The sequence below is a fragment of the Hippopotamus amphibius genome, chromosome 1 (genome assembly GCF_030028045.1).
Source record: "Hippopotamus amphibius kiboko isolate mHipAmp2 chromosome 1, mHipAmp2.hap2, whole genome shotgun sequence".
In the NCBI taxonomy this organism is placed as follows: Eukaryota; Metazoa; Chordata; class Mammalia; order Artiodactyla; family Hippopotamidae; genus Hippopotamus; species Hippopotamus amphibius.
In genome coordinates this window covers 36,469,125-36,487,746 of record NC_080186.1, presented here as the reverse complement: position 1 = coordinate 36,487,746, position 18,622 = coordinate 36,469,125, and the positions used below count along the sequence as shown (strand labels likewise).

At 45.9% G+C, this 18,622-nt stretch overlaps 1 protein-coding gene across 1 annotated transcript in view; it reads right to left on the bottom strand.

Moving 5' to 3' along the window:
* ARMH1 (armadillo like helical domain containing 1) overlaps positions 1–18,622 on the bottom strand; it is a 47,707-nt gene that overhangs the window by 27,925 nt on the left and 1,160 nt on the right. Inside the window, exons 2-4 of the mRNA XM_057708684.1 lie at positions 6,672–6,784; positions 5,422–5,649; positions 402–470 (exon numbers count right to left, since the gene is read on the bottom strand). Coding sequence (XP_057564667.1) covers positions 402–470; positions 5,422–5,627 — 275 coding nt within the window. The 5' untranslated portion in view covers positions 5,628–5,649; positions 6,672–6,784. The remainder of the gene's footprint in view (positions 1–401; positions 471–5,421; positions 5,650–6,671; positions 6,785–18,622) is intronic.

The window sequence follows — 18,622 nt, the reverse complement described above, 5'->3', positions numbered from 1 at the left end:
GGAAAACGGAGCTGAGAAATGGAAAAAAAGGAGGAGAGACCAGGTACTGATGACATTTGTTGAGCCCCTGGATCTAATCAGGCCTGAAATATGGATTTCCACTCTCTGGACATTTCAGTTAAGTAGGCTAATAATTTCTACTTTTTCCTGGTATAGTATGAGTTGGTCTTCTATAATTTACAACCAAGAGGGTGCTGACTAGAAAAGTATCAATGGAGAACCTCGGCTGGAGGAACAACCAGACCAGGACCACAGCTGCCACCACCTCTGGGTCCATCCTGAGGGCTACTAATTACCCACTGATAACTAGAAGCCAAGGTCCCATGTGGTGTGAATGCCAAGGATACCACGAGCCTGGTAGGCAGCTGAGAAACCCAGAATTTCTCTAGAACAGAACTCACCTGCTTACAGCTGATAAGAAGATGCCAATGGACTTGAGCAGCTTATCTAAATGTGCGCCAGTCATGTAGCTGTACAACAAGTTAAAGTGTGAATTTCAGGGTGGTTTTCCATCCCGTGTCTGATCCCTGATACCACCTACGGCCCAGGATGACTAACAACTGAATTGTGTCCTTTATCTGAGAGGGGCCACTAGGTTGAAGGGGTAGGGGGACGGGGGGTGTTGGCAGGCATGTTCATGGTTCTCCAGGAAGCTGTTCTGAGGTAGTTCAGCCACTTAGGCTCTGACAGGCTCTCTAGAGAGTAAGAGGCGCTGATGAATAGAAGGTGCATGAAGAAAGCTGGGGGTCAATTTCCCAAGCCTCTCGATGCCATGACCATTGCACCCTTGGGTCTCAGCACAGTTCATTACTTTGTGCCTCATTCCTGGACTTCTCTAAAAATAATCAGCTTCATCATTAATTCCCAATTTTGTACTTGCTCAAAGCTTTATACTGGAGGTCACTATCTTTATGAAGAATTGTGTGTCTTCCTAATAAGAAAAACAGGAGATGGTGGAAAAATTAAACTCTGATTTAAAACAACCCTGGTACTTAATGTTATTTTTTAATGTGAGCTTTTGCAAAAAGCTTCATTGTCATAAAGCACCCAGAGCACACATCAGCTTGGATACAAGGTATGAAATCAAGCCACAACAGAAAAGGAACCAGTCAACAATTACCAGGCTCATAACACATCACAGGCTCTTAGAACACTTAAGAAATTAGCTGAAATTATTGCAGCTCATGGAGGATGACTGAGAGCTTCCAAGACTGATAAAGGCTAATGTAATGGGTTGGAGGTAATGGTGCTTTGTTGGGGAGGGAGGGTGCATGAGGCAAATTATCTCGGCTGCACCCTGGTTCCCAGGATGCCAATAGAAGTAGAGACAGATTGGCTCATTAGGAAAGGCTCTTTACTGCAAAAACAGTGTTTGCTCTGGAGCCAGGCTCCCCTGCCTGTTGCCGTTTCAGCTGGGGGCCAGGCTATCAGCCCACCACCCTGCTTCCCTGAAACCCCAGCCCCTGTTCCTGCCTCCGTGCCTTCTCAGTGCCTCTTTTCTTCAGTTACCAGCGAGGCTGACCAACTTTCGCCACCTTCTTTTTCCTCTCTTCCAGGCTAGCCTTATTTTCATAACCACTCACTATACATATTTCTGGTCCATTACTTCCAGCAATTAGTTCCAGAAGTTTGCCACAACATCAGCAGGAGATAACAAGCACTAATCGTTTACTATGTGCCAGGCACTGTGCTAACTGCTTTGCTTGCATCGTCTCATTTAACTGTCACTGTACCCTGCAGTGGGTGCTATCAGTATTTCTACTTCCTTCAAGAGGAAGCAATCTCAGACAGGTTAATGACCTGTACATGGCCCCAAAATTAACTGATGGAACTGGGATTTGAACCTAGGCAGCCCAACTCAGAGTCTGAGTCCTTACTGTCAGGCCTTCCTGCCTCTAGACAAACAGAAGGAGTGGACTACTGACACAGATGGTCTCCTTACATGGTGTTGGAGGTCGGACCATGGCAGGGAGACACTGAAGTCGCCTGCATGGTGTATGGGCTTTGGGGCCAGATCACCCATTTCAATCCTTATCTCTGCCACCTGCTAGTAAATTATTCAACCTTTTCAAAGTTCATCTTTCTAATCTATAAAATGGGATGATACTGAATTCCCTGGTGGTCCAGTGGCTAGGACTCCACGCTTCCAGTGCAGGGGACATGGGTTCGAATCCTGGTTGGGGAATTAAGATCCTGCATGCCGTGCAGTGCAGGAAAAAAAAAAGGATGATACCAACCACCTATTAGGTTTGGTCTTGGGCTAAATGAGATATTTGTAAGGTACACAGAGTTCGTGCTTAGAGCATAAAAAGACTCAATACATGGTAACTAATAATTTTTGTCATTATAATATATAAATCCTTAGTTTTACTGATCGGTTCTGGAAATTCAAGTTCAAAAAAAGGGGTTTGAAGCTAATGTAGGATTATGTGGCAGCATAATGATGCTATATTGATTTGTTTTCCTTCAAAATTCACCATAATTGGAGGGCTGGGGAGGAGAAGTGGGGAGTCACTGACTCAAAATGCTACGTCTCTTCAGCCAGTCTGTTTTCTCTGTTGTTTGACAAGGTCACAAAAAGTTAGGAAATTAGGAATAATTCCAGGTATAGAAACTGAATATACAACTGTATGGTTCAGGAGTTCCCTGGTGGCCTAGTGGTTAGGATTCCAGCCTTTCCCTGCCGTGGCCTGGGTTCAGTCCCTAATCGGGGAACTGAGATCCCACAAACCACGCAGCGTGGCAAAAAAAAAAAAGCGTGGTTCATTCAATAAACATTGACTGAGTTTCCACTAAATGTTAGGCGCTCTGAGTGGCACTTAGGACATGGAGAAGAATGATACAATGCCTCGGTTAACAAGCTCAATGACTGAGCAAGAAAAGAAGAGGCTAAACACAGAATTCTTGGAAACACTAACATTTAAGGGGTGGTAGGAAAGACCTAGCAACAGTGACTGAGAAACAGTGATGGAAGAAGGGAGAGGAGAGGAGAGCTTTAGAAGGGGCAGTGGCCAAGCAGGGCTGGGGTTAGGGCATGAGGTAAGTGACTCACTTGCTTTAGGTATGAAATCTTTTTTTTTTTTTCCTGACTTCAGCAGGTGGCTTGTGGGATCTTAGTTCCCTGACCAGGGACTGAACCCACGCCCTCGGCAATGAAAGCAAGGGGTCCTAACCACTGGACTGTCAGGGAATTCCCTCAGGTTTGAAATTTAAGGGGGCATCAGAAAACTCAGTAACTAAATAATGTTTCCTGCACTATTAAAAAAGAAAAAATAATACAAAAATCCACGATGAATAAAATATCAACGTTTTAAATAAACCTAGGATCTGACTCTGCAAATGTATGACCCTGCCTCACTCGTGTCACCCTTTGGTCGAATAGAAAATGTTGTCAAGTTAGTGACAACCTTGGTGAGGTTAGTGTCATGAGATGTGGGGATAAAGCCAGATCATAAGTGCTGATGTTTTTCAAAGCATCACGTGTGGACCACCAGCTTCAGTCACCTGGGGTTCTTTTGACAAATAGAGTCCAGGGATCCATCCTTAATCTACTAAATCAACACCTGGGGGTGGGGTGGAGAGGTAGACTGGTTATATTTTAAACCTCTTTTATACACACTAATGTCTGAGAATGTGGGGTTAACCTAGGCATATATTCAGTGGATTCCCTTTGGCCTGTGTTCTAGGCCAGAGTCTGATTCATAATTTTATCAATGATTACTGTAAGAAAAGAGAGCTGTATTTACTTAAGCCCTTAGTTCTGCTTAGCTGCAGATTCTCTGGTTCATTCATTCCCTGTTCAACAAACATGTATTAAGCACCAATTATGTGCCAGGCATGTGCTAGGTGTTAAAAATACAGAGACAAGTAGAACAGATGTAATGTCTGCCCTTGCAGAGTTTACAATCCAGTGGGGGAAGAGAGATATTAAGGAGGTAATAACCATCAAGATGTTATGACTATTAAAATAGAGGAAGTGCCGTGAGGAACCAAAGCTAGTTTGGGGCTCTGAAAAGGGCTTTCTGAGAAAGTGATGCTTGGATTGAGGCCTGAATAATGGGGTAGGAATTAGTCAAATAAAGAGGAGGTTTAGGGAAGGGCAGAGGGTTCAGGCAAAGAGAAAAACACATAAGAAAAGGGTCTGAGATGAACCCATGACGTGCTACAGGCATACAGAGCAGGAATACCCTCAAATCCACTCACGACTCAAACTATCACCATGATGGGGACCGAATCTGTCTTCAGCCCCAGTCTGCCTCTGGGGCTCCTGAACACAGATACCTCAAATACAACATGTCCCAAGTCAAACTCACCCACCCCAAACTCACTCCTTTCCTTGTATTCTCTTCCCACATCATGACATCCCATTCACCTAGTTTCCCAAGCCGGAAACGCGAGCGTCCTTCTGTGAGAGACAAGTGGAGGTGGCAGTTGGGTTAATAGGTATGGAACTCAGATGCCAGAGACATGTGGGCGGGGTACACATTTGAGAGTCCTTAAACTGGAGTGGTGTTGACATCCAGACAGTGGTTAGATCACTTAGGGAGAATCTGAGAGCAAGCAGAAAACAGGGCTGTGGCTGGAGTCCCAAGAAACACCAACATTTAAGGGGTGGCTGAAGAGGAGCAGGATGGACAGAAAGAAAGGAGAAAATCAAGAGAATTGGTACCACAGAAACCACGGGAAGTGTGTGTGTGCGTGTGTGTGTGTGTGTGTGTGTGTGTTTGGTGATATGATCTATATGTGCTTCTTTTTCTTTCTTTTTTTTTTATTGAGGTAAAATTGACATAAACATTACATTAGTTTCAGGGAAGGGTGTTTTGAGAAGTGGGAATGGTTGGTTGACAAATGCCACTGAGAGGTCATTTATAAGGACTGAGGATGCGGTCACTGGGTTTCACAATTCAAAAAGCATTGGTAACCTTGGCGAGACCTGCATCAGGGGACAGAAGTCAGACTGCAGTGGGTGGAGGAGAAAGGGAGGCGGCGAAGGGCAACAGCCTTTTCAACAGGCTTCAGCACGAAGGGCAGAAGCAAGATGGAATATAGAGATTTGAGTGTACATGAACGCTGGTGAAAACGCTGGCAGCAAGGCAAAAGTAAAGGCTATAGGAGGGAATGAGTAAAGTCCTTGGGGAGGTAGAGGGGGATCTAGTACAGATAGAGGATTAGTCCTCGACAAGGAACACCCACTTCAGCTCTGACGGGAGCAAGAGAGGTTAGCAGCTGAGAATGAGGATGTATTTACAGTTGGCAAGACAGGATGCAGAGGGGCTGTTTGACTCTGGGGATGCTATTTTGATCACTAGATGTCCTGTTCTAAAATCCGATAGAGAATCAGGAGAAGCGCTCCCTCGACTATCTTTGTTCCTTTTCTCTTTTGAAGATTGCCTAATTGTCTTCCCGTTCAGCAAAGGATACGTGAGTCTAAGCCAGGTGGTTAAGCGGACCAGGAACAAGCTGGCTCCCTGGGAAAACTCCTGTTCCAGCTCAGGGGCCGTCTTGCCTTGGTTGGTTTCAATGAAATTGTTGAGGATGTGACTTCTTGCGCCTTTGCCAGCATTGTCCCAATCCTGTAAAAAACTCAAGAGCCGGCTAATTGCTGCCTGCTCCTTTATAGAAGTCATGATCAGTGAGTCCTGAAGTTGGCTACAGGGGAGGGAAAACAGGCAGGTTACCAAAGTATTCAGAACCATGAAAGGCCTGTAGTTACTCTATGGGTTTTGCTTTCCCAGCAATCATCTGGAGGCGGGGTGACCCCCTGTCACCCACATGGATGAAGTGACGTTGAAAATACACCTCTAGGACTGGTCACCTGCTACACCAACAGGGAGGCTCCAGCTGTGTTGTCATGGAATTAAGAATATAGGCTATAAACTTTTAGCTCTTTGGCTTCTCTGCTGGTGCCAGCAACTAAAAGGACCGCAGGCTCCAGCTGAGACGAAGATGCTGGCTAAAAACCTGGCCTCTCTCACCCCTCGCCTCACACAACATCAGAGACTGGGCCTTTAGAGAGCCAGCCCCCTCTTATGCCAGTCAGTCAAGGTAAAATTCTCCTTAATCTTGTAGCTTTGGCCTTTAGACTAACTCTCTTAAAAACAACTTTTAAAAAAAGTTGGGAGAAAAAGTTCTCATTCCATAGTTAGATTAATGGGCTGTGGTTTGTAGGAGTCTGTGTCCTTGGGAGAGTGTTTTCAGTGGGGGAGGGAAGGTTTAAAATAAACCCGTTTTCCAAAAATAGTTGTGATTGAAAGTGTTATTATCCATAACAAATGTTAGTGCTGATGGGAGAGAGGCATGTGTGATTCTTTTGTCTAACAGACAAGTGAAAGTCATATTTCACATTATCATGGGGTTTTCTGTGATTTACAGAATATTTGTGAAACATTACTTGCAGGGCCATGATTGATATGGAGAGAACAGCTTGTGTGTAGGGGAGATGTGTATTTCACGAAGACTGTTCAACATGAAATTTACAGTCCCATAAAGTGCTTCTACATCTTCGCCAGAGATCTAGTTAAAAGGACTTTACAGTCTGAAACATCCTAAAATTGATTCTAAATTAACGTTTCCTCACATGTATTTGAGATATTGATGGCGCCCAGCTATCAGAATTTTATTAGGAAGCAATAATCTGAGGCATGCTAAGACAGACATACATACACACCAACCTCCACTGCTCCCCAGAGGACACCGGCTATGCGCTCCCGGGAAGGGCGTCCACGTAGGCTCAGGGATGGAGCCAACCACGATATCCTGTCAGCCTTGACAGCCAGGTGAAACACTGTGGATCAACCGAAACAAAGAGATGACCAAAACCTCTCAAGGGATCAGGCATCAATCACTGTGAATGGCATTACAGCCCTAAGTCTGAGAATAACTTACAGAGGCCATGGCCACCTTTAACAAACAAACTGGCCTCAAGAAAATGGGGATGAGTGGTTGTACGGGACCACAGGAAGGAGGAGTTGATGCACCACCTTCAGCAGGAAAGCACCTTGTGCCCCTCCCCTGCCGTGGATGGACGCTTTCTAGGATCAAAACTCAAAGTGCTACCAGAGACGCGCCCAGTGATTCTAGAATACCGGAGGTGGGAAATTTCAGCTGGATGCTCCATCTTACGGCCCGTCAAGGTTTCCTTGGATCTGTCTTCCCCATCAGCTTCTTTTTTTTTTTAAATAGGAAAAGAAAACTGACAAATGGCAGCTTTAAAGGTCATAGTGATACAGCTCTAAGTCATACGTATGTAGTAAAGCGTGGTGCTGAGGGAGGTGTGGAGAGGGGCAAGGCACTGCCCTGGCCTGGGGGAGCTCCAGATCTCATGGTAGAGGGGAAGAACATGAGATTTATTTTATTTTTTTAAATAAATTTATTTATTGGCTGTGTTGGGTCTTCGTTGCTGTGCGGGCTTTCTCTAGTTGCAGAGAGGGGGGCCACTCTTCATTGCGGTGCATGGGCTTCTCATTGTGGTGGCTTCTCTTGTTGTGGAGCACGGGCTCTAGGCGTGCAGGCTTCAGTAGTTGTGGCACGTGGGCTCAATAGTTGTGGCTCGCAGGCTCTAAAGCGCAGGCTCAGTAGTTTTGGCGCACGGGCTTAGTAGCTCTGCGGCATGTGGGATCTTCCTGGACCAGGGCTCAAACCCATGTCCCCTGCATTGGCAGGCGGATTCTTAACCACTATGCCACCAGGGAAGCCCAGAACACGAGATCTGGAGTCAGACTGGGTTCAAGGCCCTGCTACCCACCTGATACCTAGTAAAAAGTTAATAGTACCTGCCTCCCCTTTTGCCATCCTCCAGTCTCACTCCAGAGGCAACCACTTCCAACTCTTTCAGCTATTTCTTCTGGTGTTACCTCTATATTTCCAAATAATGAGTTTATACTGCTTGCTACATGCTGAATTCAACAAATTCATATGTGGAAGTCTTAATTCCCAGTGCATCAGAACGTGACTCTAATTAGAGATAGGGTCTTTAAAGAGGTAATTCAATGAAAATGAAGTCATCAGGGGTAGGCGCTACTCCAACATGACTGGTATCTTTATAAATGGAGATTAGGACGAACAGATAAAGAGGGAAGACCATCTGAAGACACCAGAAGGTGGCCATCTGTAAGTCAAGGAGAGAGGCCGCAGAAGAAACCAATCCTGTGACACCTTGATCTTGCACACCTTTATCAGAGGTGCAGAACTGTAAGATAATAAACGTCTGTTGTTTAAGCCATCTGGTCTGTGCTACTTTGTCTTGGCAGCCCTAGCAAACTAATACAGTACTATAACTCGATTTGTTAATTTTAGGCAATATTTATTTCGAATTCTGAGGAATTAGCTCTCTTGCACCACTCTAACCCCCATTTTTCTCCCTTCATTCTCACAATATAGTTTTCAACTTATAATTAAATCAATAGTTACTGTTTACATTACTGACCAGGTAAATAAACACTATTCATTCAAGCTGTAAACTACTATTACGTTTTCCTTCTCTTACATGTTGGTTTTACCTGGAGTTAATAATTATTTCTGTTTTCAACTTTTTAATTTTCTAAGTACTGGAGCTGTTTTCTTCCAAATATTCCAAACAGATAGCAACAATCTTTCCAAATGTTCAACCCCTAACTGATCGGTCCCACCTTCTCTCTGGAGAACTCTGTCCCACAGATCTCTGTCTTTCTGCTCCAGTTTCGACTGGCTGCTTGCTAAGCCTGGCGCACAAATGCTGTCCTGGGATTTCCTTTTGCCTGTCTTCTCTGTCCATCGCCCTATTTCTTGGATCTACCTCATCCTCCTTGGTTTACTCTCTCATTTTGTTGAAGCACATTCTCCAGTAGCTTCCTAAGAAATGAATTTTTTTCTGTGTCCTTGTAAGTCTGAAAACATTCTGACCTCGTGTCAGATTGGTTGGGTGTATAATTCCAGGTTAGAAATAAGCTTCCCTCGATTGAGCCTTCCCAGGGTTGCTGTTGAGAAATCTGACATCATTCTGATTCCTGTGCCTTTGTCTGTGGCTTGTTTTTTCACTCTTGATGCTTTTAAAACCTTTTCTGAAATTGCATAACGATATGCCTTGGTGTAGGTCTTTTTCAGTTATTATACTAAGCCTTTGGTGGGCTCTTTTAATCAGGTGCTGTGTCTTTCAGTTTTCAAAAATTTCTTTATCAGGCAACAACTAGACTTTTCATTGAGAAACTCATACATGTCAGTCAGTGGAGGGTTTCTTGTTTCTTTTTTCCCCCCTACCTGGGGTTCTCAGGGCCTCTGGAGAAGAATTTTCTACTTTCCCAGGGAGGATGAGAGGGGAAAGGTGCTACGTGCCTGGCTGCTGGCATCCTGGGGGTGGGGGAGGGCCTGGGGCTGCCACCTTGTAGTGTGTAGATCTTCCCTCCATCCTTCAGTTTTCCACCCTGTATCTATTCCCTGCCTTTCAAACCCTGCCTGAGGTCTCTGAGTTGGTGGCCTCCAGAGTTCCCCCTTATGCAGCAAGAGAGTTTAGAGTAGTTGTTTGGCTTTTGGGATTGGAGCTCTGGGGCTGCAGCAAAGTGCTCTGCACACAGACTCCAGCCAAGCTCCCATGCTTAGCCCTGTACCTCAGTGCTGACCTTCTGGGGTGACTCATGCTTCCAAGGCATTAAGGCTCTTGGAGATTAAACTGGGTGAACTGATTTGCTTCTTGTTGGTAATCTCCCCTGGTTGGCATTTAAGTTTGTAATTTCTTAGGATGTTTCAAACCAGGTAACACTCCCCCACCTGCACTCTACCTTCCAAACATCTGTTGACTTTCATCTGCTGTTGCCCCCTTCTCTGAGTTTTTGTGACTTAATACCTTTGTATATTTCTTTAGTGTTACATCAGCAAGGTTTTGAGAGGGAAGGGGAAATAAAGGGGGGCAATCATGTTTAATCAAGAGACTCCAGCCACTTATTTTTTATCTCAACTTTTCTTCAAAATAAAATTTGATGACAATTGGAAAAAAAAAAACCCCAAACCCAGTAAATACACTTTTAAAAAGAAATAAAGAAAGAAAACCGTGGGAAAAGGGGAGAAACGTACCAATTTCAAGAGTTTATATTACATCTGTAGGCTTCAGGAGTCCCAAATCCGTATTTTCAGCCTGGGCCTCCCTCCCAGGCTGAGAATATGACTAAATGACCACAGACGTCTTCCTCGACAGGTTTCACACACTCTTCAAATCAATAAGTCCCAAACTGAACTCATCAAGCCCTCACGCTGGCTCCTTTCCCTGTGTTGGTCCTATTTCAGTGACTGTTCTCTCTCCCCTAGTCACTCAAGGGCTATCGTTGACGTATTCCTCTCCTTTGCCCTCCTCATCTGCCAGGTTCTGCCAATTACACACCTAAACCTCCCTCGGATCAGTCTATTCATCTCTGCCTCCACTGCCACTGCGGTCGTTTACCCCATCCCTCACGTGCGTCACTGCAACCGCCTCCTAGCTGATCTTCAGGTTTACCCCATTCCAATCTCCACAGCGATGTGAGATTCTTTTTTTTTTTAGCATTAAAACAAAACGTGCTTTATTTTCTATACCATTCTTAAAGATTACACTCCATTTATAGTTATGACAAAATATTGGCTATATTCTCTGTGTAGTGATGTGAGATTCTTTAAAAAATGCAAATCGGGCAGATTTCCCTGCTTTAGACTCTTCAATTGTTCCCCATTACCCTCAAGATGAAGTTTCCAACATCTCAGGCCAAAGAACTTCTTCCATCTAAATTTTGCCACAACTGAAACATGAGTCCGTCCCCCACGGCCTCGCCTTCCCATGGCACTGCTTCCAGTGGGAATTAAGGGGAGGCCGCCAGCTTCCCCATGCCTCACACGCCCTTCTCTAAAGTCCTCACACTGTTTCTCAATCATTTCTTCTCCTCTGAGGTCAGGCCTCCAGTCCTTCCCCCTCTCCCTTGCCCCTGCACATAAGTCCTCCTGTGTGCCCATGAGCTGCCAGGCAATTTCAGCATCAACCTGTTCATCTGCGTGATCTTGGCCAGCATCGTCCCTGGCACACAGTGGATACTCAACAGGTGTTAGTGAAATTGACATCCAACACACTGTGCTTGTAATGAGCGCTTTAATTTCCTTAACTCCACACAGTGATTAATTACACAGATGTCCTGGGTGTCACTTCTAGCCAAGCACTGGGACTGGCATTGGTTAACACAGCAAATATATTCTTTGCCCTCAAGGTGCTTACAGACTGGTGGGGCAGAGAGAAAGGCAACCAGATGATTTTACTGAAAAGCGCAAAGTGCTCTGATGGGGTAAATCCCAGGATCTGCTGGGGCTCGTAGGAGAGGCACAAAATCTGGACTCTGGTGACTTCCATCCAACCCGGCATCCACACTCATGGTCCACAGCCTAAACTTTGTGATTAGCCTGGGAGGTCTACAATTCCAAGCTCCTTACCCTCCCACCTCCTCCATCTGCTCTCGGGAGATCTACTCTTGGGCTTCACAAAAAAGTTACAGGCCATGAGGCAAGAAGGTCCTCGCCGTTTCTTCACTCTTCCCATGTTACATGTATCCATACCCATCCTTCTCGTCTCCTTCTCTACCCCTTCGCCAGAGCTCTACACCCACCTATCCTGCCGCCTTAGAGCCCTCCCTGCTTCCACTGCTCCTTCTTCCCCTGGATCCTCAACTGCTCTCTTTAATTAGGCATCTTTCTTGTTAGCTTACTTAATTCTTGCCTATCCTAAAACAAAAACAAGCAAAAATGAAAACAAAAACCACTTACCTTAACATCCTGTCCCCCTGCAGTTACCTCTCTGGTTTTCTCACTTCATAGCAAAGTTTCTTAAAAACAGTCTACACACTCTTTTCTGATCCTCCACAGACCATTCTCTCCTCAACTCTCTGCAGCTGCGCTTCTTTGCCATCCCCTCTTCACTTGCATCACTTCAGCCATGTCTCTGATAACCTCTGATAACTGCCCAGGTCAGTGAGGACATCTTAGTCCTCTGTTCACTTGTCTGGTTGCTGCAACAGTTAACATCACTGCCCATCTCTCCTGCTCAAAAGGCTTTCTTCCCTGATGCCTCTCCACCTGGACACTTTCTCTTGGGCAGGCTGCACCCCTGGCTGCTGCCTCCCACCCCCCATCTTTAAGTTCCCAGTGCCTGTCACACTGTATTTAAATCCTCAGTAAATTGTCTCAGACATGACTAGGAGTCCCTCTGCCCCACGGCCAACCTCACTATCAGCAATTCCATTCAACGTGAAACTCAACAAATACTGAGGGACAAGTGTGTCCCATCCTTGGGTTAGGGCTCTAGGAATAACTGTGAGAACAACACAGTTCCTTCCCTTAAGGGATATGCAGTTTGGGAGTGGCATTGAACCTTGTAAATAAACAATTTAAGTTCAATAGTGTGGTAAGCGCTAGGATGGGGTAAGCACAGGATACTTTGGGAATGTGAGCAAGGGATACCTAACCCAGCCATAGTTGGGATGGGGGCTATTATGGAAGATTTCCAGAGGAGATGCCATCCAGGCTGACAGGCATCTGCAGCTGGCCAGGTGAAGAGGTGAGGAAGTTGTATTCCAGGTGGAGGGAATAACATATGCAGAGGCTCAGAGGTACTCGAGTGTAAGGTATACTTAAAGAATTGTGAGTGGGAGGCAGTGTTGTATAGTGGTTAGAAACACAGACACTGGAGTTGGATGACCTTCTACCTCCCGGCTGTGTGACCTTATGCAAATTACTTAACCTCTCCAGGCTTCAGTTCTCTTACCTGAGAAGAGGGGATAATAATATCTCATAAGCGCTAACAAATTGCCTGCCATATCAGAAACCCTCCATAAAGCCTAGTTCTTATTTTCATTGCTGAGATTGTTCAGAATGGCTGGAGCACAGTATGAGGATGGAAACGGCAAGAGATGAGGCTGGGAAAATGGGTGGAAGCCAGAGAATGGGGGCCCTGATGCTCTGCTGCAGGGTCTGCACTCTACCCTGAGGGCAATGCAAGAGTATCGAAGGGCTTTAAGTCAAGAGTGACAAAAAAAGATTTTGTTCTAGAAATGTCACCTTTACTGTAATGTAGAAAGGTGATCAGAAGGGGGCAAGACTGAAGGCGGGGCACCAGTTAGGAAGCTGTTCCCAGAATCTTGGCAAAAGATGCTGATGACACTAGGGTTGGAGAGAAGTAGAAACACCCCATAGGGAGGAGCAACAGGACCTGGTGACTCTCTGACCGTGGAGGATGAAAGGGGAAGGAATCAGGGAGGAGGACCAGATAACCTTGCTTCCTACTTCACAGAGAAAATAGGGCCCCATCAGGAGCAAATCCCCTCTCTCCTTCCACTTTTTTTTTTTTGGGGGGGGGATGCCATGCCACGAGGCTTGTGGGGTCTCAGTGCCCTGACCAGGGACTGAACTCAGGCCACGGCAGTGAAAGCCCGGTATCCTAACCATTAGGCAACCGGGGAACTCCCTCTCCCTCCATTCTTAATTTTTTCTTTTTTTTGGCCACACCACGCGGCATGTGGGATCTTAGTTCTGCAACCAGGGATTGAACCCATGCCCCCTGCATTGGAAGGGTGGAGTCTTAACCACTGGACCACCAGGGAAGTCCCTCCCTCCATTCTTAACCTCACCACGTGACACCCAGCCTTTCCGTGTGCACTAGATTCTGCCCCTCTATCGTCAATCTCTCCATCTCCTCTGACTCCTCTTAAACTTGCTCAATCTTTGCCAACCTCAACAAATACATAAACAAAGGCTTTCCCTCAAGCTTCTACATTTCCTCCCTTCTTTGCCCCCAAGTTTCTCCCTCTGGCCTATAGGATAAAGTCTGAACTCCACGTGGCATACAAGGTCCTTCAAAACTTGACCCCAGCCTAGCCTCATCTGCAGTCACTCCCACACTGCAGTAGACACCGACTTCTCAACTCCCCAGGCCCTTCCAGGGCCCTCTTGTATCTCAACCCTGCTCTGCCAAAAAGGAATGGCCAGCCTCCTTTTTTGCCATTTGGCTAAGTCCCCAACAGCTAGGGGTTCTCAGGTCTGTGGTCCCACTTAGGCCACTCTTCTCCTGCTACGCTATATCCCTCCCACTAGAGTGTGAGTTCCTCAAGGACAGGGGTTGGTCCTCCCTGTCTCTGTGTCCCCAGGGCCTGGCCTAATGCCTGGCACAAAATAGATGTTTAATAAATGCTCGCTGGGTGAATGAGTGAAGAAATCAGCCAGCTCCCGTTTAGATGGTTATATCTGAATGTTCATGATATGTAGGTTCATAAAACTACCAACTTCCCAAAGCTGCCATGTGCAGAGTGGCAGAATCTCCATCCAAGAGGCCAGTGCAAAGTCTATGAGGCATTTTACGGCTATGACAGGAAACAGCAATGTCAGCAGTAGTGTCATCTTTGGACACTAAGGACAGGGATTCAGTGCCATGAACGGTCAGTTAAATTGTAATTGGAGTGAACTGTTCCTCTGCAAACCATAATGTTCTTTAGCTGCAGCCAAATGGCATTCAAGAAGGGGAGAAAATTTTTTGAAATGTCAAAGAAATCATTTCCAATTTGGTGCTCACAACCAGAGCCTCTAATGATCAGTGGAAATGAGAAGCAAACAAATTAGCACTAATGGAAAATGGCTTTTGGAAAAGAGGATTTAATTTATAGTCAACTGATCATGGCATGCAGCAGGCAGTAAAAGTCAGTTTCACCAGCCTGATCATAAGAACCAGAGCAAACCCGGATTGCCAGAGAAAAAATATACGTGTGCCATCATGCTTATTGGAATCTCTCTGTAAGTGGCAGCCAATTAAAATGGTCATTATTTTACCTTGGAGAGAAAATGGCCTGAAAAAATCAAAGTACATGAAATTAAAATCTGGATTAGGAACGCTGGTCCAAATTGGTTTGTTGGTGGCCTAACCTTGGCAAGGTCTTCTGCAAGGACGACAAACCTATTTTGTCTTCAGCCCAGAGTGGACTCTTTGTTTTTAATTTCCTCTCCATCTTCAGAGGTGATTAATAAATCTGGACTCATCCATAAATCATTTCTATAACAGCCAAATGGTTCTTCTTCATGCCGGGAAGTGAAAATCACAGAAATCTCAAAACCCCCGGCTCTTGTACTAAGCCAAAGGTCTTTAGCAACAAGAGAGAAGAGGTATTAAAAATCAAAAGGCCATTAGGTCTTGTTTCTAAATAAAATTTCTCAGAGGGCCTTTTTTCCTCCTAAATCAAAAGACACATTTCTAAAAGCAAGAAGCCTCCAGGGCATGGGCTGCCAGCCTGGCTCCTTGTCCCCACATGGCTTCGGAGACAAGGCACTCACTGTCTCCTGTTCCTGCAGCTTCCCCTTGCGGAATGGGACAGAGGCCTTCTCCCAACTCAACTCCTCACTCTCAGCGGCTCATTGAGAGAGAGAGAGAGGGAGGGTGAAGAGAGAGAGGCAGAGAGAGAGACATTCTCCTTCCTAACTCCAGGCCCAGTCAAAGCGGGTGTCTTTTACTTCCACCTCAAGGCCAAATGCACCACACTCTGTCACTTTCTTCTCATAGATCCCTTCCTTCTGCTCCCAATTCATACCCTTGTCACAGACCCCTCCTGCCACCTACCAGTTCTCCACAGACTCCATCTGCCCCATCTCTTTCCACAGCCAGTCACCATTCCCTCCATCCTCTCTCCATAGACCATTTTCCCCATTTCCTTCCTGCAAAACCCACTGCCTTCTCCAGCTTCCCAGACCTACCCTCATTCTCTACCCACAGACCCCCGTTTCCTCTCCCCAGACTCACTTCTGCCCCCAGCTCCACTCCATAGGCCTGCCCTCACGCTCTCCCCACAAAATGTAACTCCCTAGGTCAACCAGATCTCTCTGCCCACGGTGTCCTCATCCCTGCACTGCTCTATGCTTCGTCTTCCTTGACCTGATTTCCTGTCCTTCCTTCCCTTCCCCACCTTCTTACTCTGCCCTGGAAAACTTTTGTTCCTGATCAGCAAAGTGTCCTCCACCCGTAGCGGCTCCACACTCTCTCTGCCTGCCTCCAGCCTGCCCCAAAAGCCAGCTCTTCCTCAGGGCGCCACTTTTGTATAGCCGACCCAGGAGGAGGCTGCTTACACTCTTACACCCCAGGGATCTCCGGGCTGGGAGAGGGGCTAGTGTCTCCCCATCAAAGCCCAGCTCAGTTCCTATTCCACCTTCCTTTTGTAAAAAGCCTTGCTGCTTTAGGGTCCTGTCATTCAGCTGTATTGACCTTTGCCCCTCCTCTTGCTGTCATCTACAGACTCCAGAACAACCTGCTTTGTTGGTACCTGGCTCACAAGTATCCTCTTCTGTTTTCCCTCCTCAAGTCCTGCCACCATCTGGGGGGATTTCAATGGCCACGTCAACACCTTGGCTGCCTTCTGTAGTCCACTTTGGCCACCCGCTACCATGGCTGTACCCTGGACCTTGTCATCACTTGAAACGACTCAAACTTCATTACTCCACTTTCTGATCATAACTCTCTCATTCAACTATTTCCAAGATATGGGTTCTCTGACTTCATTGGGACCTCTAGCCCATAACACTTTTACACTCTCCTATGCAGTTTAGGGTCTAAGGTCCACCATCTCAACCACTCTTTTGCCAGGATCCTCAACTTCCTTGCCCTTTGTGCTTCCATTCCATCCACATGATAAAATTCAAACCTGGGTCAACTCAATTCACCTCTCTGCACCTACCAGTAGATGGCTGACTATGGTTGGGGGCGAAAATACACAGCACACAACCCTGCAGACTGCTGGTGCTACAAATCAATGGTCACCAACCTCAGTAGGGCTCGTAACTGCCCAAACACCTGTGTGCTACCTCAGTCATCTTGCTCCCACTATCCACTGCAGCTGTTTCAATCCTTTTCTGCTTGTCTCACATCCTGCACACAATCTCCAATCTTTCCCTCTCTGGCTGATACCATGTCCCTATTCCACAGAAAAAACAGGAACCATCATACAAGAATTCTCTCAAGTTCCTGCCACCAAATCTACTACTGTACTAACCTCACATGCTTCCTTTCTGTCACAATGCAAACGTCCCTCCAAGTGAAATTCTCCTCTAATGCTTTGGATCCCCTACCTCACTCTTTTTCTGGGGGTGCCACTCTCTGTTATCTCTTTTTCCTGATAATATTATCTTTTTCTTTTCGCTGGATCCATGCCAACAGCATTTCTCCCATCTGAATAAACACCTGCCTCTCCTTCCAGCTATTGCCTTCTCTTTTTCCCCTTAAAGAGCCAAACTTCTTAAAAGTGTAGTCTTCATTTCTTCACCTTCCCACCCACTTCTCAACTCACTGTAATTTGACTTCTGCTCCCACCACTCCACTGAAACTGCCTTTACAACCACTTCTTTGTTTCTAAATCCAGTGGATTTTTTAGACCTTGTTTCACTTGATCAGCCATCAGCCTTCAACACTTTCCTTCCTTGGTTTCTGGAGAACCATGTTCTACTGCTGAGTAATTAACCACTGTAGACACTTCATTTCAATTGCCTTTGCAGAGTCTTCCTCCTTTGCCAGAACCTCAAATGTAGGTGCTTCTTAGGGCTCTGTCCTAGGCCCTCTTCTCTTCTTACTCCACACATACTCTCTGGGCAAGCCCAACAAATCAATCCACTGGTGTGGCTGCCATCTGAAAGGCACAACAGACTACACATTTTAATTTCCAGTTTAGACTTTTCTAGCAAACTCCAGTCAGGCATAGTCACTGCCCCTTGGACACCTCCACTTGGATGTCCCATTGGCACCTCAAACTCACCATACCCAGAACTGACCCTCTCCTAAAAACTCTCCTTTTTGTTTGCCCAAGACAGGAATTTAGAAGTCATTCTTCATTTTTCCTACTTACCCCCCACGTCCAACCAGTCACCAAGTCTTTTAAACTCATAAGTGTCTACGGAATCCATCCTCTTCTCTTCAATCCTGTTACCTCTCCATGCTTCAGGCCACCATAATCCTTCCCCATTACTGAAACAACTTCCGAAACTGGTCTCCTTCCTTCTCCCAATTCCCAATCCATTCTCTTCGTTGATCTTTCTAAAACACAAATCTGATTGTTACTCTTTTGCTTAAAGCCCTACAGCCTCCCCATTGTCCTTAGGATAAAGTCTAAGCTCTTGTGCTCTTTGCTGTAAAATGCACTGGAAATTTTTTCCATCAGTAAGATCTACCCACAAGCTCAGAGCTGAGCATGGCATCAAAGACCCTCCAGAATCTGGGCCTACCCGTTCTGTCTAAGTTGCTCTCCCATTAATCTCTCCTCTGGCTAGAAAATGCTCATAATTCCTGGCACCAACCCCTCACTTTCCTCTCTTTGAGCCCTGCAAGGACTCATGTCTCCATAAGTCTTTCAAAGCCCAGCTTAAGAGCCATCCACACTGCCATAAATGCCCCTTCTAATTCTGAGCTCCTAAAACCCTTAGGGCCTCCTCTTCTTGTAGTACTTATCCCTCGCACACTATTAGAGTTGGTTCATGCATGGTTTCTCTCCCCTTCCTTTTAAGACTTAAGGAAGTCAGGGCCTAAACCTTAATCCTCTCTAGAGTCCACCTATGTAACAGGTGATCAGTAAATATTTTTTAAGTGCGTGGATAAATTTAAGAAAATTGTACTCCTTAACCC